The sequence below is a fragment of the Acipenser ruthenus genome, chromosome 15 (genome assembly GCF_902713425.1).
Source record: "Acipenser ruthenus chromosome 15, fAciRut3.2 maternal haplotype, whole genome shotgun sequence".
In the NCBI taxonomy this organism is placed as follows: domain Eukaryota; kingdom Metazoa; phylum Chordata; class Actinopteri; order Acipenseriformes; family Acipenseridae; genus Acipenser; species Acipenser ruthenus.
Window position 1 is genome coordinate 18,499,570 of NC_081203.1, and position 22,048 is coordinate 18,521,617.

Genomic DNA, 22,048 nt, shown 5'->3' on the forward strand with positions numbered 1-22,048 from the left:
TCTTGTGAAATGACTGGCTGGTTCTACATATAACACTGAGTGGAGATTTAAAGATCTCTTCTATAAACAGTTAGACAAGCTGACAGAAATATTTGTGTTATCATTTGTGTTATCTGTGGAGGACAAACCTCAGCTGGCCAGGCTTCAGAGAGAATATGTAGTTGAAGGATTGGGTGTGATTATCTTCCCTGCAGTTCTTGCAGAGATAGAGATACAGTGTCACGGTCTCACGGTGAGACACACACCCATCAGTCACCAGGTCTGACTGGGCTAACAAGATATGGTACCACATATATTTTATTAAGTGAAAATGTCTTTTAAAAATACATGTGTTATACGACTGAGATCTGCATCTTTGCCTGAAACGTAGAGGCCTTTATGGGCCACTGTGAAAAGGGTTATATCTGACACAACACTGGAGCTCCACAATCACAACACTGGAGCTCCACCATCACACAACACTGGAGCTCCACAATCACACAACACTGGAGCTCCACAATCACAACACTGGAGCTCCACAATCACAACACTGGAGCTCCACAATCACAACACTGGAGCTCCACAATCACAACACTGGAGCTCCACCATCACACAACACTGGAGCTCCACAATGACAACACTGGAGCTCCACAATCACACAACACTGGAGCTCCACAATCACAACACTGGAGCTCCACAATGACACAGCACTGGAGCTCCACAATGACACAGCACTGGAGCTCCACAATGACACAACACTGGAGCTCCACAATGGCAACACTGGAGCTCCACAATCACAACACTGGAGCTCCACAATCACAACACTGTTCAATCCCAGAATTGAACACTATATAAACCTATACTGCCAGACCACTTTATTAGGACAGGTCTACCTGGACAGGTATTGCCCTGGGTTCCTTGATTACTATGGAAGGCTGAGCGAATGCCATAGTATCGCTGCAGATCAAGTTCACCCAACAATGCTGCATTTGTACCCTGATGGTTATTTCAAGGTGATAGTGCACCGATCCACCATGTCAGATACATATGTACACGAAAGGTTTGAGGAGCATTACAGAGACTTCAGGCATCATCCATGGCCACCACAATCCCTGGATCTCAATCCAAAGAAGGACACATTCATCACGATCATCTGCCTGCCTCTCAGCACCAATCACATGAAATATTAAAGACTGCTGGATTAACATCCCTCAGAAAACCATCCAGCACCTTGTGGAGTCTATGCCACATAGTGTGAAGATGTGATCAGCGCAAACGGTGGTCCAACCCAATATCTAAGTGTCCTAATAAAGTGGCCAGGTAGAATCCTTATTATTTACCATTTAAGTAACTAAGGACATGGTTGAAGAAGAACCAGGTTTGGAAAGGACTGAAAGAGGCACAAGTCCGTGTTAGTGTATGACATTATTGTAACAATATGTGAATGTAATAAATGTATGTAAAGTTGCAAGGTAACAAGATAAATGGAGATCATTCTAAAGCAATTCTAGAACTCATTAGAAGTGTAACGATTCACTGTGTATCAATGAAATAACGTATAATAATAGTTATGAACTGTGACACAAGACCAAATGCACAACATAGCTCGTTGTAGTTCACAGTATACAGTAGTTGGTATGAATGCATCTCTCCCTAGCATATCTTTTGTTTCTATTAATCTCATTATGCATCATACAAGTAACCCGTCCTGTCGCCATGTGTATCATATTATGACTACGGCTGCATTTTTTCACTGTAAAAAATGGCTTATTTCACAACATTTCATGGTCTAGAAATAGATATTTCAAGATATATTTCAAGATTCATTTATTAAATCAGAAAAAATAGCGTTGTCACATTCAAAACTGATCACTTTATCTTGGCGAGAGCCGAGTTCAAATCAGCATGAAGTTTTAACATCTGCTCTCATGTAATGGAAATCTACAACAAATGTTCCTAAATATTTAAATGCTTACCTGAAACAGTACATTTTAAATTGAAGAATGTTTCGTTTTTTATGTCCACCTTTTAAAGATTCTATTTTTATCACCAGTGAATTATCAAACAAAATAAAAACATAAATAAATGGAACAATAACAACAGCCACGTGAAATATCCCCTTCTTGTACTGGACAGAGCGATCTTCAGCAGAAATATTTCTGATCTTTGATGCAGTTGCTGTCTATTTCGTTGATGACATTTGAAATCACCTTACCGGAAGCTGGTTCCTAAATGCAGTGTAACAGGTAGTGCGTCAATAAGGCAAAGATTTTCTGTATGTATTTTTAAGTGATAAAAATATGTATATTTACACTATTGTTTCATAAACAGGAATTTCACAGGGAACTACATATTACACAGCAATGGGAACATTTCATGGAATTCATGAAATCCGTGATAACCATGAAATCAATACAGCCTTAATTATGACATTATCTTTACATCCCAAAAATGTTATACTAAACAAACCCGTTAATGATCTAAGGCTATAGCTGCCACTCTGTTATCAGTGTTAACATTGAAACGCAGGTTTTATCAGGTTTTATTTTCACACATAAAAACACACAAGAAGGAAACCGAGTGAGCACTTCAAATTGTAATTATACTTCCATTTAATACTGATTAGAAAATGAAATAGCTTTCCTTTTCTATTACAAAAAGGATCCTTGACAAGATTTAAAATAACCTGATTAATAAAGGCTACAATACTATTATTGACAAATCAGGTCGTATTTTTCCAAAATTTTGAAAAATTCCATTCAGGCGGTAGAAACATGGAAAAAAAATTCTTAACTCCTATTTATGAAGACGTGCAATGCGTAGGACTTGAGACGCTCTAACTTCCCTGTACCTGATGGCTATTGAACACTGTTAAATTAATTCAGAACAGTCCCCAGTTCCCATTAAACTACAGTAATGCCTCTAACTAAGGTAGCATATGTCAGTTGAGGTTCAGAGAACAGTGCACCACACTGCAGCTCCCAGGACATGGTGGGAATGGCCTTGTTAAAAAGCAATAGTTCCATTCACTGATTTCTGTAGAATGTGTCTCCCTGCTGAGGTACAGCTCCTTCAAGGTTGGTGGCCTGTTGTTGGCCCAGGGTGCAGGAGCCAGAAGATCAGGGTTCATATCCTAAGTGGGCTTGTCAATCCTTTTCCTCAGTCCAGTCCTCACACACACACAGGCACACTGTACTGCAGACCCCAGGGGCGCCGCCCTGCTGGCTGGCTGTGTGTGATTGCTGCTGGTGGTGGAGGCTCAGACCCGCGTGTGCTTGCAGCTGTGTGAGGAGCTGGGGCCTGCAGCGCCCCCCGCTGCGGAGGGGGTGTCATCGTCGCTGGACTCGCTTGCCTCCTCTTTGTGCAGGCCCAGGCTGATGTGGCTCTGCAGGGCAGCGGGGGTCAGCCACTCCTTGGGCAGGCAGCTCTGGAGGAAGGGGATGCAGGAGCTGAAGTAGGCCAGCCGGTTGACCCAGCGAGGGCTCTCCCTCCCACACAGGAGCTGGAACGAGAGGCAGGACGTCAGAACAAGGCAAGGGCTGAGGCACAATGAGATGGAAATCTTTTAGAGAACACAGAGCTCTGGTAGCTTGCTTTTCTTTTTACTATTTTATTTGGAAATCACTGAGTGGCTCTGGGTTCTGTTGAGCTTGAATTCTAAGTGCTGGGATTGGACAGCCTTCCTCATTCCATTCAAATCATGTGACAAAAGGACCTTTTAACTCTTTCAGCCCTACACACTCTACACTGATATATACAGAGAGTAAGGGATCTGAATGTACTGAGGAAGGCTGTTCAGTCCCGGTAGTTAGGGTTCTCCAGACAAGCTCAAAGCAGTTCAAAGCTGGGTAAAGAAAGATTTAGAGCAAAATGATAAGAAGTCAATATTGGAGAAACAGTTACTGCAAACAACATAAAATAGAAAGAAAGATAGATAGAAAAACAATTACAATGACTTTATCTTTAAGGTCTGTAAAACAGATACAATGAGAATAAACCCTTTCTTAAACAGCTGAAAAGGTTTCATGAACTGCTGGCTAGACTGAATGAATGAAATGGGATTTAAAAACTGAGAAGACACTGAGAAGGACTTTTAGTCGAAACGTCATCATTGAATTTATGAAGCCTCTTTCAGTATCTCTGAATAGAGCTAACACAATCTCTCTTGTCAATCTTACCTAATGTATTCCCATCAGTGTGTAGGTCTCAAATTCTCCTATATGAAAGATGCACACTTTATGGTAAGGGTGAATTAGATTTTTCAAAGCTGATAGTGAAGATATTGATTGCTGCATGCAGATACTGAAATGCTGCACGTCCAATTCACAGCATTGTATTTGGAGAGGTCGCATGAAGGAGCGCAGTCAATGAAAACCAGGCACAGGAAAAGCAGTGACTGGTACAGGAATGTCAACGATACCTGCATATACCACCTGATTCTGACACTGGCATTGTGCTTCATCATGAAGCATCCCAATTGGTTCAAGTGCTTCTCTAGCTATTTGTTCAAATGTGACATACAGACAGACAGAGTCAGCCTCCATACAACCCCAGCAAGTTTCACAACAATTAGGCAAGCGGTTCTCTAAGATATGTGCATAACTCTAGATGTGTGACGTATTTATGTACACCCGCATCCACTATATGCCCTGGTAGTAATATGAATGTCAGGTTTATCTGTAGTCAGTTTACATTGCACAGACCAGACAGCACTGAGCTGCTAGCAGAGTGGGGACGCACACTCACAGACCAGACAGAGCTGAGCTGCTAGCAGAGTGGGGACGCATGCTCACAGACTAGACAGCGCTGAGCTGCTAGCAGAGTGGGGACACACACTCCCAGACTAGACAGCACTGAGCTGCTAGCAGAGTGGGGACGCACACATTCACAGACTAGACAGAGCTGAGCTGCTGGCAGAATGGGGACGCACACTCACAGACTAGACAGAGCTGAGCTGCTAGCAGAGTGGGGACACACACTCACAGACTAGACAGTGCTGAGCTGCTGGCAGAGTGGAGACGCACACTCACAGACTAGACAGAACTGAGCTGCTAGCAGAGTGGGGACGCACACTCACCTCAGACAGGGATGAGGAGAAGTGGTTGCAGTTCTTGTGCATCAGATGGTAGGCGTCGCCTTTGAACTCCTTCCCGAGCTCCTCCATGATCTTATCCACATCCTCCTCAGCGAAGTCTGTGGTCCCGAGCGCGATCGCCTCTCTGCACACACACACACACACAGACAGACACAGACACACACACACACGCACGCACACACACACACGCACAGACACACACACACGCACACACACAACGCACAGACACACACACACACATGCACGCACACACACACACACACACACAGACACACACACACACACACACACAGACACACACAGACACACACACACACACGCACACACACACGCACACACACCACACACACAGACATACACACACACACACGCACAAACACACACACACGCACGCACACACACACACACGCACACGCACACGCACACACACACACAAACGCACACGCACACACTCTGTTAGTGGTGACCCCCTTATTTCAAGAAGAAATCCTGTGTTTCTTATTAACTTGCTTCTGTCCAGATCTTGCACCACAGTAACAGACAAATGAGCAGCCCGTTGAAAAGGTCTTAAAGGGATTTATCTTCTACATTGACCTAAAATTACATTTCTTAGATGGTTAATATCCTATTGTGTGATTCATATGAATCTTTATTGTTGTGTCTATTCAGATCATGCTTACTAACTATTCCAGTAAAAACTGCTTTTGAAAAGACTCCCCAAGGCTGACTTTGTAAAGCGAGATGGGGAAGCATATTAACGCTGCACAGGCTTCAGTGCACAGTGCTTCACCTTTTTCTTTGCATCCCCACAATCAGCCTGGAGTAGACCAGTTGAAAGTATATATATATATATATATATATATATATATATATATATATATATATATATATATATATATATTTAAAATATTTAACAGCAACAATTATATATTTTTATAAAAATCCTTGGTTGAGTTTACTACCTAAAACACCAGCAGGTGGCAGCAATAAACCAACCAGGATGACATGTACAGAACCAAGAGGTGCTGCAGTTTATTGCAGGACTGTGCTCTTCCGGACAAAGAAAGAAGTTCCACTGTTATGATGCCAGGCTCAGATTCTCTTTAACTCTGAGCTGCGCTGTATTGGACAGTGCCAGGGGTACCCACTTGAATTTGAAGGTCTCTCCGAGCTCCGTGGCGTTCCCTGGAGTGATCTCGAAGATCCCACTGAAGGGGTAGGGGTGTCCTCCGTAAGCAAACTCTGGAGAGAGACAGAGAGAGATCCAATCCTATCCTACACTGCAGAGTTGTAATGACTCGAGTCAGTGACTCAACTCGACTCGAGTCAGACTTGAGACGCAATTTTCGGTGACTTGACTCGAGTCGAGTCCCTGCAAGAAAAGACTCGATTCGACTCGAGTCCCAGCTCACTATGACTCGAGTCATAGTCTTTATGATAAAATAAGTTCTGTTTCATTTTCAATAACCGCAGCCCTTCTTCTGATGCGTACAAGCCCTGCCTCTTTATGAGCGAGAGGAACACGTGACAGCATAGAGACAGAGAGAAGACTCCCCTTTGACTCGACTCTTACCCCCCTGTGACTTGACTCGACTCGACTCTTACCCCCCTGTGACTCGACTCGACTCTTACCCCCCTGTGACTCGACTCGACTCTTACCCCCCTGTGACTCGACTCGACTCGACTCTTACCCCCCTGAGACTCGACTCGACTCGACTCTTATCCTCCAGTGACTTGACTCGAACCCCAGTTTTAGTGACGATCACAAAACTGCTACATTGGCCAGCTAACACCAAGTTTGAAAGTGGCTGACAGGGATCCTACCTCTCCCGTAGATCTCAATCCCTGAATGGAAGACTCCGATCCCCAGGGTGGAAGTGTATTCATTTATCCAGTACTGCGGAGGAGGAAATGAGGACGAACAAAAGATTAGGGAAAGTTTGAGGAGCATGACAGAGACTTCAGGCATCTTCCATGGCCACCACAATCCCTGGATCTCAATCCAAAGAAGAACACATTCATCACGATCATCTGCCTGCCTCTCAGCACCAATCATGTGAAATATTAAAGACTGCTGGATTAACATCCCTCAGAACACCTTCCAGCACCTTGTGGAGTCTATGCCACATAGTGTGAAGATGTGATCAGCGCAAACGGTGGTCCAACCTAATATTATATAAGTGCCCTAATAAAGTGGCCAGGTAGAATCCTTAATTACTTTTTAAGAAACTAAGGACATGGTTGAACAAGGTCCAGGTTTAGAAAGGTACCTAATCATCTCCTGTGCTGTATGTGACCTACAGCACAGGAAGGGATTCGGTACCTGGAAGCAGCAGCTTTTAATAGTGTCTGTCCAATAAAATAAACCATCAAAGAAGCCAGAGAATCTCAAGCAAGTGATATGAGGTGTAGGGTGCGCTAATGTATTTGACTTGAGCACAAAAAGACCCAGCTAGTATTACAGTGCCTTCTAAATGAAAGGCTGTTCAATCTCTGCCAGGTTCGAGCATAAAGCAAAAGAAAGGTATTGATCGATCAAGTGTAAAATAAAGGGAAAGGTCAAGGGAATCCCGGAGGACACAAATACTGAGTGTGCTCTTAAAGACAGGGGCTCCAGTGGAACAGAATGGTTAGAACACTGACTGTACTGGGGAATGCCTCACTGTCTGTATGAAGAGAACAGCCCTGCATTTCACTGCACTGGAGTCTGGAACAGTCCCATTGAGATTCTTCCAAATCCAATTCCATTCCTCCCCAAGCGCTGAGTCGGACTTGCCTTTAAAGGGGTTCTGATGTTTGGGTTTTAATTTTAGTTTTGGGGGTTAAGAAATCTTGTTCAAGTATTATTGGGCTTAACCCTAAAATCAGAAGCTTAAGCTATTTCTGATATTTACAAAGGTTGGACACCAGATATGTACAATGCACACCTGTGTGAGAAAGGGCTGTCCCACCTGTTTAGTAAGTGATTATATACAGCTGACCCTGTCTCTTATGGTATAACCCTTATAAAAGGTTCCCAAAATAAAAGCATAGCATAATAAGGTATATTGAAAGCATGGTAAACATAGGTAAGCATTCTAAAGCACAAAGAGGCAAGGCATATAAAAAACATGGCAAACCAGGGTAAACTATAGTAAATGCATAGTATAAACATTATTGTCAATAATGTCATTATCCATGACTTTGAATTATTATCAGATTTAGACCAACACGAGACAAGACAAAATCTGATGTGCTGGATATTTCCACCCCAGTGCTACTCCCCTGAAGGGTTGAAACAGCTTGCAGACTTGCAGGCTTGTCATATGGAATCAGTGCTGTCCTCACTGGCCCCTCACCCTCAGTGCTACAGCACTCTGCAGATCACTCAGCACTTCAGCACGTTGGTGGGAATCAATAATGCTCACAACATCTAAAAGCATTCGCTGGTGATTGCTCTGACCGGCAATGTTCTTGCTGGGTGAATTACTACAGAGAGTTAAATAGTTTGAATTTAGCATGTTTGTTTTACTTTACATTTTTATCATATTTGCATTCGTTTGGAGCAGCGCAGTTGCTCAAATAGCTATTGAATTTAATAGAGTTTTTGCATGAGCTAGGAGAGTGCTTTGAACTGTTTTGAAAGCCCAGCTCTTTATCAACGTTCTCGTTACTCTTGAACTTCATCACTGCAGTAAGCAACACTGATACCAGCACAGAAACCAGGACCAGAGGACACATGAGATTTTTACCGAATCTCATTTTGGAACCAATCTTTCATTCATTCAAATCCAGAACCGAACAACCAGGCTGATCCAAATGACACCGCGCTGCTAAGCAGATCCTTGTCTAGATCTAAGGAAAGCCATTCTCTGAAGCTGTTAGTATAGGGTCAACGTTCTCTTCCATACATTGCTTGTTTCACGCAGAGAAGGGCGTGCGGGCTATTCGTGGAATAACTACAGCACTCTATGGCTGTTCCTTGTGTATCCTCTTTGAGGAGGGATTCACAGAAAAAAAATCACCCTGCATATTAATGCTCTATTTTTTGCCAATAAAAAAAGTGATTTAAAAAATACATCCGTAGTTTCCACGGATGATGTTTTTTTCACCTGAAGCTTATGTTCCACTGTGATCTTATCTTACCTGCTTGATTTAGCTCTTAGGAAGAGTTTGATAGTAGTCACTGAAGAGCTGTGAGTGTACTGTGAAAGATGCTATATACAGTACTGTGAACTCAGTATTAGTGTTTAATATGAGCACCATGACCTCTACACCCACGAAACTAACACTGCAGTCCAGCGCATGCTGAGCAATGCCTACCAATGGCTTTCTCTCCAGGGGGGCTAATTCTGAGCCTAATAGCCAGAACACAATGTTCAGATGAATGCTGCAGATTCATTTCTGTGTAGCGTGCTGAGGGTTGGGCATGCTCAGTTTAGCAGGGTTGTGTGGGTCTCTAGGGACATGATGCACTCAGACAATAAGTCTTCCCCTCCCTCCTCCAGAACTAAACCACAGCTTTGAGAAATCTCCATTAAAAGCTGCTCCAGCCAGACCCCAGCTTTCCGTTGTTCATCTTTAAACGTCTTGGCAGATGACTGGGAGACATTTATGTTTTACATACATGAGAAAGAAATCGGTACTGCCTGTTCTACAACTGGTTTTAACAAGAAGAGACACAGTCACTGTGGAGTGTGGATATCCTTCTAGTGTTATTCTCTATTTTCCACTGTGGCTCTTGTAATAAGGTCATGTTCTACTGAATGTTTCATGAATCCAGTTGCTAGCGCTTTTGCAATTTTAATGAAAATGTGTCGTTGCTCATATTTTGTTCTTAATAGCTTGCCAAGTTACATACGTGTTTGGAAATCCCCTCATTCTATGTTCTCGTGAGGAGGTATTACTTATGTAATATTGGAACGTATATTGAATAATAATGGAAGGCTCTCTATAAAAACATTGCACAAATGAAGAACAAATGTCCCAGACAGTGGTTTTGCATTGGCAGTGAATGGGTAGTATTTGGTGTGCCGTTTCACTCGTGGGATGGGCTGCACATTGAAATCTTTTGCATGTATGAGTGACTATCTCAGGGACAGGGATATCAAGATAGTGATATCTATTAATGTCCTAACACTATTTGTTATACTGACAGTTTAAGCATCACCATTGTACTGCCACTAAGCTACTAGAATCAACAAGATACAGATTTCTATCTGTTTTGTTCACTGGCTACAGTCAGGCATTGTGCTGGGAGGCAGGCAGACAGCATGAGAGATTCCCCTCTCCTCAATCCCAATCAGTCCTGAGCCTCTCTCAAGCAGACACATACAGGATACAGCATGAACCCTCACAGCTCTGAGAGAGAGAGAGAGAGAGAGAGAGAGCACCTCAGTTCTGAGCTGAGCACCCCTTGCCTGCCATTCAGTCCTGGACCTCTCTCAAACACACACATAGAGGATACAGCATGCACCCTCGCAGCTCTGCCTGCCATTCAGTCCTGGGCCTTTTCATGTTTTTGCATTTTCTCTAGTTGTTTTTTGTGGTTCTGTGATGTGGAAAGGCCTGCAAGTTAGTGAGTAAGCCCACTGCGCCACCCAGCTCAATCAACCCACCTACTGCTTTCAAAATAGAGCAGTCTCACGAAGGACCAGACTGTATGGGAAAGAGAGGCTTTTGCACAAGATAAGCAAAGGCACTGCAACAGATGTGTGCTAAAAAATATCTGTAACTTCAGAACTCTCAATCACAAAGGTAAAACTATTAGAAACTATGGAATCAAATTGATCTTTTCTCCCTATTTTCCTTTCTTTTTCCACCCTTCCATCCCTCCCCACCTTCCACCCCATTTTGTATCTCTGCCCGACCGATACACACTGAAGCATCAGAGGGCGAGGTGCTGTCAGGCAGTGTCTAAACAAGGAATTGAACCTCAATCAACTAGGACCAGTGGACCACACTGCCAGCCTCACATCTTACAAGCCCAGCCGACCCTAACAGAGTGAAATATCAGATTCACAGTTCATCCTGGAAAATCCTGCTGAGCCAGCAGGTGCTGAAATGCTGTAATAAATGACATCTCTCACCCTCCATGTGCTGGGAGATGGAGGGTCGTTTATCATGCTTCTCTGTGGAGCTTGTACAGAGGGGAGGAGATGAATGAGGTCAATGTACCAGACCCTCAACACAGTCGCTTCTGATACTCCAGAGAGCTTGTCATCTTCCTGTCTCTGCTAATATATATCGTTAAAGGGAAAGGTTGAAACAGTGGGATCTGTAACTGTTATAAGAGTGACACGTATGTGTAAAAACATTTGATTACATTTTAAGACAGCAACTTATTTAAGAGGATAAGCAGATTTACGAACGAGAGGAGGCCATTCAACCCATCTGAGCTCATCCGGTTCCTAATAGCTGATTACTTACATGTACACTTTCTCATTTTATGCTTTTATTTCCCAAAGGGATAGTTAGTGGGGTGGAAATCAGTCGTATTATTGTAAAATGAGTTTGATATTAACCGAAGTGTGATACTATCCAAAGTGATATTATGGGGAGTTCGTCCCCATTGACTCCTTATGTATTCAGTGTGGTGAGAATAAGCGGGGGGTTACTTAACAGGAGTGATTGTTAGCAGGTTTGACTGCAATATGAATTCCTCAATAAATCAGTAATCATTTCTTATTGTCTGTCACAAATAAACATCACTATAAAATGATTTGTTTTATTGCGAGCACGCTGGTTCTGTCTACGGGCTCATTATTATCTGCGTGTAATTTGTTTATCTTTGGCTTTGGATTTTCATTGGCTCTGTGTGGCCTTTCAATTGCTTTTAATTCAGAGCGCTGTCAAAATTAATGAACCATTTAAGCAGCTGCCACTGTCTTTGGAATGTTGGCACAGCAAGAGCTTCTAAATCAGGCTGCAGTGGGTGCACTGCGTTTCTACAATGTCTGTAAATTGGGTTTTGATGCAACAGATAATTCTATTTTCTATCCAGAACTTTGGAGGTAATTTTCTAAACATGTGTGGTGCTTGTGAATTTAGTTTCATGGTGTGAGTAAAAGAAGCCAGTGAACCATATGAGTGCTGTGCCGAGCCCCTGTGCCATGCTGCCCTGTCATGCTGGTATGGTACTCTTTGCCATCTGAAAATCCAGCTGCAGCTCTGCTCAGCACCCAGGCATGAGCTGTAGAGCTGTCATGTGAAATCATAAGCTTCTAACTCATTGCTGACCCCACACTAAATATAACAAATCTACTCATACAGAACCGTCCTTTAGAAGGCAGCATCACAGCACAGGGAGGGAATATAAGAGATACTGAGCCCCCCTCTTGTACTGGCACTGGTCCTGTCCCAGTGTGGCTCAATTTGGACATCTGTCTTCACTTGGAGAGCTTAATTATAGGTGTTACGGGACAACTCAGACAAACGGTTACATTTAAGATGCAAAAAAGCTGATATATTTTGAACCCAGGCTACGAAGTTCAGGGAAGTAAATCCCTTTGAACACATGAAAAGACTTTCCAATTCGATCCAAAGTGGAAACAGTTCAGATCTGCTTCTGTTTACATCAAAGGCATATCGCCAGGATAGTTGCGCTGGATTCATGCAGACTCTTTATATTATTAGGTTGGAATGAGGGGTTGCAAACAGAAAGATTGAACTGTGTCTGTTCTGCTCTCCTTAGTTAATCCGGTTCCATTTACAATACTATCTGTGATATTTCCCTGTTCAATGGCTCTATTGAAGACTGAGCAGGACTCCTCTCTGAAATGCAGTTGCTTTTGTACACCCTGGCCATTGCAATGGGTTGGAAGCTGTCTGTCCCACCCTTACACGCTGCACACATACAGTACACTGCCTGGCCACTTTATTAGGACATCTCCCTGATAGTAAGCAGCATGCTCTCCTGGCTCCCTTGATTGTGAAGTTCCTTATTACAATGACCATCAACTATCTGTAAGACGATAATGTCCCCAGAACCAATGCCAGAATTGTGCCGATGGTGCGAGGAGCATGGCAAAGACTTCAGGCCCTTTCCAATTCAGGCAGCCACCAACTGAACATGTTTCAGAATGCACTCATTATAAAGATCATCTGCCTAATTCTCTGCATCAATTGCATAAAAGGTTATTGACTGAATAGATTAACATCCTTATATTAGGTATATGTCCTAGTAAACTGGCCAGGCAGGTCTATACTAAAGCGTTCTGCAAACATATTTCTATTTTAAATCTGTTTTAAATCAGGTTTTCTGTGATTTTAATTAGGAGACCTAGTAATTAATTCCATCTGAAAGCGCAATAGCATTTCAGAACCCGTTCCCCATCCCTACACTAGGAATGCGTCGCACCTTTGAAATGAGGAGGTTTGCATTTATGATGAGAGAGCTGATTTATGACTGAAGGACCTTCGCATTGCTTAAGATTTAAATCAAAGTGGCCGTTGAGGCAAAGTCCATTACCCGTCATGAAATAGAAATGTTGGCTTTCCTTCCAGGCGCATAAATCAACCCACGATCCCTGTTAAGGTCATTAGTGGATTTGAACAGCACCTCATGAAACTGAACTTAGCTCCATATGCAGCACAGTACTGTATAACCATGCCCAAAATATACTCGGTTATACGCTGTAAAGATGCAGTTATTGGTTTCATATACAGTAGAATCTGTCCTATCCGATCCTGTAGGATACCATATCCTCTATTAACTGATGGACCTCTGGCATGTGTCATTTACACAGGCTGCTGCTACCAACTGATCTTTACTGATGGAAATGATCATGAGTCTAAAACAGGGATTTCAGCTCTTTGCAGAATGGATTCAGTTGCAGATAAAAAAAATGAGAATTTGATAACTTAGTTTAAAAAAAAAACAAAGAGTGGGATTACTTTGCCAGAGACTGAAACAGCATGCTAAGTTTGGAAAGCTGTTTTGTAAATTGTGAAATACGGTATTACCCTGCTTTGTTTTGCAATCATTGGCACTGATTTTCTATGTATCGTAGGCTATGCATGCAGTACTGTCATTGTATGTTTTAGACACACTGCTGTACCTGACTGTTCATTTAGAATGCCTCGACGTTAGTAAAACTACAATACAGTATAACGACTCCCTCTGAGACACGATATTTTCACATATCCGATGGACTCCTGGAACCAATTGAATCGAATATGAAAGGTTCTGTTGCATAAGATCATGCGCCTGTGTCAGAGTGTAAGCGGATATTAATAAGATGTTTATGAACAGTTAATACAGTCTCTATTGTACAGTAGTTATACCTTTAAAGTTTAACATTCCTGTATAAATTTACGAACACAGAAAGATGAATCCAATGTTTGTAACTGCACTCCACCCACACAGCAGGGTAAGTTGGAAGATCTCCTCCACTACCTAGGTGGCAGTAGTGGGGTTCCAGGCAGCTACAGTGCAATTGTTTTTATATGCCTCTCTTGAATTTCAGAACTGTGCACCGCCACAGAAACCTGTGTCACTTTCTTTGTTAATAATTCAGAACCATTTAATGACTATCAGTTTTTTGCATTCATAAATACAAACTTCTTTAATAACTAGTCAGTTAAAGCCCTGGGCTCTTGTGTGTTTAAAGTTAAGGATGATTCACATTTTACTGAGTGTAATGTTAACATTCTAATCTTGCTTTGAAAGATCGAGTTCACAATACTGTAGTACAGTATATAAAAATATTGAAAATACAGGAACACCTTTAATATGTAACTCAAACTTTGTACAAACGGGTTGTCTCATACAGAACTGATTCACTGCATGAACATGGCATCCATGATGATTTGTAATATAGCAAAGCGGCACCTCTCTGTCGCTCTACAGTTTCAGTCACAATGACCTGACAGACTTTGAAAGAGGACCAGTAGTATAAAACCAAGGAACCAAGGAACCTCATGGAATAGATTCTAAACACATTGTAGTGTTTCATTGTTTGAGATTATGCTTTGGAAAGACAAAAATAAACATTGCAGTGTAAATAGCATCAACACTTAGATTCGGTTGCATGAGATATATTTTAAATTCCTCAACAATTCATTTACAGTGTAGACACTTCACAGGCAATTCTGCAGCCACTACAGCACAAATGACCCAAAGTACTCTCTCTACCGGCCATTCAAAACAACAGGCTTAGGGGTCAAGTTAATCAATGCATACCCCACTGGGATAACCCCCAGCTGGATTGTATTGGAGCATTTACAGCGCTGAGGAATCCCCATGGATTGCATTGACCCTTATCCATGGTTATCCAGAGATGACCATGGGAAATAAAATGGGGAAAATAAGGGGGCTGTCCAGTGCTCTGAAATGTTCTCAACAACCTAGATGTCATATACGGAGGTGGATCAAATCAACTACTTTGTTGTTCTAAATTCCACCCAGAAATTCACGAAAGAATCCCTCCAGAATAATGTAAACACTTTGCACACTAGTCACGCCAAATCACTGCCGCCTGGATGCCCGTTGTCACCATGCACAATATTGACAGTTTTATGGCAGGTGTATTATTTTGTCCAACCTCTGTATGTGGTGCATACAAAACTTTAACAACATTTCACTTTGTAGTGTCTACAATAGGCATGTTGCTGAACCGATCGCCCACCGCAAGTGCAGTGCCTGGGAGTCGCTTGGAATTGAGTCGTGATGGAAAGCGAGATCTGTCAATCACATCGAAACCCTCTTTCCTGCGCTCTGACAATCGAATGGATTCCGCGGGTTCACACAGACAAACCAAGCGAGCTGGCAAATATCTTCCTCTACGGTAACTAGATACGGATATGTACTCTCTGACAGTTATTGCTTTGAAATGTGAAATTGCGAATTGAATGTAAATAATGCCAATATACACGGTGTTTATTTTCAGCCCATTAATATCAGCATTACTGCTGCTGCACGCAATATGACCACAAACAGAGGAATGCCCTCATAAAACCAGACCACAAGAAAACACATTAACCCCGATGTTTAGATGAGAAACAACCCGTTTACTTTTAGTTTAATTATTAAACCATCAAATTCAATGTATTAACACATTCATTATGAAGTCATTTTCATAACTTAATGGAGCCTCAATCTTGTTTTTGAGGCAACAAATCGGTATTCAGTTATTGTACGTTAAATACTGAAGGCTGCTTTACACAAACACACTGTAAGCGCTGCCACGGTGCTTACGCATCATATCAGGTGATTAATGGGTTTCATTCGGGAACTCGCAGTAGAGTCAGTGAACAATTTGAGTTGAATGTTCAGTGTCGTTAATCAGATATTTAAACACGTCCTCCGATACCATGCTTTTACATTACACATCAGATTAGGGTCATTTACTCGACACGTGTACAATTGATAATGAGACTGATAATAAAATACATTAGCGCTGCTCACCATATCATACACGTTGAGGATCACAGGTTCATTGGCCATGGTGCTAGTCCTCCTAGCTGCAGGGAAGTACGAATCCCCCGGTATAATGAAGTTTATTATTGCGTGATGGAAGAGACCCCCGGCTTCCTCGAGCAGGAGATCCTGGGTGGAATATTGAGTTTCATTAATATTATATTTAAACACACACAATGTCCAACGGATTCGTTCGTGTGGCTTTGCTCCTTATAAGTAATACTATTTCACACAATAACTTTTGAAATTTAGAACAGCGTAGAATTGGGATGGAATTCGACTTTGTCCGCCCCCAGCATTCCAGTTTCGTTCAATCTGCAGACAAAGTCGCTTTTACTTACGATTCTAGAGGTAGTGTGTTACAAAGGTAGTATACGTTAACACCAGCAGCGTTGGTCAGAGGATGTCTATAATACAATATATGAATTAGTCTATTTATTTAGAAACGTTCAGATAAAAAAAACAAAAAACGTGTTAATTAAATAAAGTAAAAACAAGTTCAAACGGCTCATCCGAGGTGTATATGTCATTTACTCGATTCAAGCTGTTAGAAAAGGGCGTTTGGCTCAGCCTGGTGCTGAATCGGCTCGGAGCAGTTTCAATATGATGTGTTGTTCGATTCCGTGATGTGTGTTGCTGCTGGGGGGCGCCGAGAGTAAGCAGAGCGGCGGGAAACACCGCAGGCTCCGTGTTAGTTGGTACTCCTCCGGAGGATGGAACGGGAGCTATCCGAGGTGCTGAACGCAGGGATCCTGTCCGAGGTCGAATTGTGTCTTTCAGAGAAGCCAGTTTGAAACATCAATCTTGCGGCGCCGCTCAAGCTTTTTCTGTCCGACGATAACAATGATAATAATGATGCCGCGTTTGTAAGTACTAACTGAAAAAAAAAGCCTGTGACCAAATCGATACAACAGGTCAGGACCTTGACAGATGTAATTTCAGTAAAGTACTAAGCAGATGTCGTTGTTGCTGTATTGAAAATAATACAGACTGGCTTTGTGGTGATCCTTGGTGCTAGGCAATTGTCTTCGGCTAAATGAATATGGTTTGTTTCACAGCTGGCAGCAGACGGTTGTTTTTCATTCCCTTTCTGTGGGTCCTGTACTTTATCCTAACCCCAGAGCATCCTCCGCATAAGCGGAGTCGAGCTTCCTCTGTCTCGGATATTCTCTGTAACACTTCTCAGGGAAAGGCGGATGACATCACCCTCACCGGAGGCGTATTTCGAGCTCCCTGCCAGATCCTCTTGCGATAGGTTCTGAATGAGAATGCGCTGGATCAGATTACATCATCACCGGCTAGAGCGTTCCCCCTCAATTACCAAGAGACATCCGGCAGAGAGCAAGGGAGAGATCAGATGATCCGAGCATAAACAGCACGCATCCTCACTGAGCTAACGCCACGGCGTGTGCAGAAGCAACATTCCTTAAAATGAAAGATTGATCATCATTAGCCATTTCATTTTGGGCAGAAAGTTAGACTGGTTCATCTCTCCCCAGCTGATACTGCAAACAATGCTATAATAACTACATTGTTTGACATTGTATACATCGTGTGCAATTGACACTTCGTTGCTTTAAGTACACAATCTACGCAATATATAGAAAATGAAACAATGTACACATTACAGCGTTGTTAATTTGCTTTTGTGTTTAGCCTATTTAATCCTTGTTGTATAACAAGTCTATTTATATATACTGAAGATGAACTGCTATGTATTTTTTCTTATATTACTAGGTCATTCATATCGATATGTGCCCATCTACTACAAGAGAAATTGATATTCCTCTATCTAGCATGCAACCTATTTTCGTGAACTGTAATCAATCATTGAGTGACAGCTGTGGTACCTGAATCCAGCAACAAAAAGTGATAAACAAGAGAACATCTGACTGTGAAATCTTGCGTGCAATTGACTTCTCTTATGTTAGCGCAAAATTTAACTCAATACAAAAATATCAGGAGGCTCAGAAGTGGGTATTCTGTGAAGGAATTCTCCCTCGAGATCGATAGCCACACAACTTGTATTTATTAAAAGTGATTGCAGCTGATAAATACATTCCATGAATCTCATCTGTTTTGAACTTCCATTATCTGCAGCACGCAGGTCTCCAATGTGCAGTTTTGAAAGAAACACATGTAGCAGTCATGTGTTTGCATTTGAAATCATGAAGGATGGAATTCATTCTCAGTTTCCATGCCTTACTCTCCGGTATTGGCTTACACTTCCTTGGTCATGTTACCGTTGCAGTGTCTTCTGGGTCATGTTACTGGCTGAAAGCACGTCAGTCAATGAGGGATGCAGCTGATTGGTTAATGACAGGAAAGAAGTCATTAAAGGGGTGGAGACAAGTCCCCCTCAAGGTGGAATGCCCAAAGCTTGCTTACAGAGGTTTCTTTAACCTCCAGATATCATGTTTTAAAATAAAAACAAAAAGCATGTGCTTCTTTCAAAACTGCACGTTGAACCCTTTTGAACGGCTGGTAGTGGAATTCTTACATTAGCTACAATCACTTGAAGAGTGTTTTGTGACTGCCCTATGTCTCATGTAAACCCCATTCATATTTCTGTCTTTGCTTACCATGGCTGCATACTAAATATTTTAGCATCCCTGAATAAAAAAGCAAAACCTGTTACTAAGCAAGCTGTCTTAGAGAAGTACATGTGTGCTCTAGATAGAATCCATCCTACCAATGTAAAACAACTGTGTGCTATATGTTATTCATTTTACCCTAATAGCTGGGTTTCTGTAATGGTGACTGCCAGACAGATACTGGATTCAATACTGCACCAGCCTGAGCTGTTACTATAACAGAAACCTGTGGGATAGATTGCTCATTAAAATCTATTGCATGCATTTGAATACTATCATCTACTGAGGGATACCTTTATAAGTGAGTGTGGGTTCTGATTGGGGAAAAATATAAAAACGAATTCCCTGCCCCAGCCTTATGCATCAGTGCTACTAGAACTGTATAATTCCACTCGTCAGTAAAAATGCCACCAATTACCCATCTAAACCCTAACCAACAGTACAGGGCATTGATAAACGGTTTTGTATACTCCATAATTGATACTTGGTTTTGTATACTCCATCATTGATACTTGGTTTTGTATATTCCATCACTGATACATGGTTTTGTATATTCCATCATTGATACATGGTTTTGTATATTCCATCATTGATACATGGTTTTTTATACTCCATCATTGATACACGATTTTGTATACTCCATCATTGATAAATGGTTTTGCCTACACAATGATTTGTTTGGTTGGCTGAATGTGTTCATTGTTAATTGGATGTGACATAAGATTCAACGGCAGTGTATTTTTTTCCACTAGCACAAAACAATAAGCTTTGAAAAATATTCTCTGCTGCTGTTCACATGTGAAGGGGTTGGAGGCAGTCCTGGGCTGTGGTGTTAGATCACGATGCGGTTCCACCCCTATACAAGTCGTATGGTTATACTGTGCATTTATCAGAGCTGACCGAGGTTTGCCGCGTTGTTTGTTTAGTATGCTTTACCATACCTCTCTGGACTTCACATTGCTTACCTAAGGTTTACCATGCTTTCACTGTGCTTTCTTACACTTTGCTATGAGTTTACTACAGTAAGGATTGTGTCTCACTGACTGCTACTCCGTTCTTTCACTGTGCTTCATTACACTTTGTCATAGACTGTAATGCTAAGATCAACAGCACTGATGAGACCCTGAAATAACCAGCATTTTATTATAGGTAAAAACATTTAAAACACCTTTCTTATCTCTCAATAGCACAAACACTTCCCCTTATTGATTTACAAAAGAAATATCTGTTCTATAAACTTTATTTGAACTTTCAAAAGGGTACCACTGCTTTACTTAAACCTATATTTTTTAACCATACTGCTTTACCATACAAATATGTGATTTATCTTCCTGTGTTGGCTGTGCTTCTAATGGTACATCGCTGTATAAGGATCCTGACACAATGCCAGAAGTTTGACGGATTTGCTTGGTTTGCTCTATCTATTGGCCACCTTGTTGTGTTCCAGCTAACAGCAGACCCATTTCCTGACCCGACACATCCCTCCGGCTTGCACAGAATGTGAGTGTACGGCTCAGACGGGACACAGGGAGGAAGTGCGGTGGCGGGACAATTGTTAAAAAAAACCCAAAAAAAACAGCAAAACAAGGTATTTTTGAGAGAGTGTTGGCATGCAAGCAGAGAAGACACTTTTAATGCCTGGGTTACCTCAGCTTTAGTGATGCGCTTGACTGACGGAAGCTTTCTCCATCTCACCTGAAGTAAAGTCGGTCTCCAGGGAACATCTCTGCGTGTATCATGACTGCATCAATGGAGCGATTCTCTCAGTGACGAATCATCACCATGGGAACTGAGCTGTAAGTGTCCTAACAAGGTCACACAGCCCTGCACATGCAGCACACACAAACATCACTTATTCCAAGCTAGCATGCCTAATATCTTAACATATCGCTTAACTGCGTTTTTCAAACTTTTTGCACTGCACCCGCTCCTCGAAAATGATTAGCACTAGTGACTGTGGCAGCACAGCTAATGGTTGCCATAGAAATAATGGGCTGGCGACTTGAGATATTGTAAATAGGTCTGATTCATATTTTAAGAAATATTAGTTGCATTTCCTATATTGGCTCATTGAGGACAAAACAATTCTTATACTGAGATGACCTCATCCTAAAATCGATTATACATTTTTCAACTTATATAAACTGATTCATAAATCATTGTTTAAACATCTTTCTCACCTACAGCTATGGCTGAAGGTTTTGAATCCCCCTAGAATTTTAGTATTGAGGCATAATTAAAAAAAATATATAATATATGAATGTATTTAGATTTTTTATTTAACATCGCGTAATCAAAGAAACTACAACATGATATCGCAAAAGCTATAATAGTAGTACTTAGTTATCCTTTAAATTCCTCCATGCAGCCTGTACACTTGATTCCAGTTTGCTTCGGTTGCATAGTTGACTTTTCCTAATTTCCTGTCCTCAGACCCCAGACATTCTCAATAGGATTGAGATCTGGTGAATTTCCAGGCCAGCATTGCAGTGGTGTGATAGTGTTGTTTCCAGCATTGCAGTGGTGTGATAGTGTTGTTTCCAGCATTGCAGTGGTGTGATAGTGTTGTTTCCAGCATTGCAGTGGTGTGATAGTGTTGTTTCCAGCATTGCAGTGGTGTGATAGTGTTGTTTCTAGCATTGCAGTGCTGTGATAGTGTTGTTTCCAGCATTGCAGTGGTGTGATAGTGTTGTTTCCAGGCCAGCACTGCAGTGGTGTGATAGTGTTGTTTCCAGTATTGCAGTGGTGTGATAGTGTTGTTTCCAGCATTGCAGTGGTGTGATAGTGTTGTTTCCAGCATTGCAGTGGTGTGATAGTGTTGTTTCCAGCATTGCAGTGGTGTGATAGTGTTGTTTCCAGCATTGCAGTGGTGTGATAGTGTTGCTTCCAGGCCAGCATTGCAGTGGTGTGATAGTGTTGTTTCCAGCATTGCAGTGGTGTGATAGTGTTGCTTCCAGGCCAGCATTGCAGTGGTGTAATAGT

The 22,048-nt window shown here is 41.9% G+C and overlaps 1 protein-coding gene across 1 annotated transcript; it reads right to left on the reverse strand.

Annotated features, from left to right (window-relative positions):
* Nucleotides 1–647: 647 nt before the first annotated feature.
* Nucleotides 648–17,746, reverse strand: LOC117422221 (deubiquitinase DESI2). The gene is made up of 5 exons (XM_034036956.3): nt 16,461–17,746; nt 6,899–6,971; nt 6,223–6,316; nt 5,057–5,198; nt 648–3,481 (listed from the first exon to the last, which is right to left on the reverse strand). Exons 1-5 carry the CDS (start codon nt 16,497–16,499, stop codon nt 3,239–3,241), a joined length of 591 nt encoding a protein of 196 aa, XP_033892847.1. The 5' UTR covers nt 16,500–17,746; the 3' UTR covers nt 648–3,238.
* Nucleotides 17,747–22,048: the final 4,302 nt, after the last annotated feature.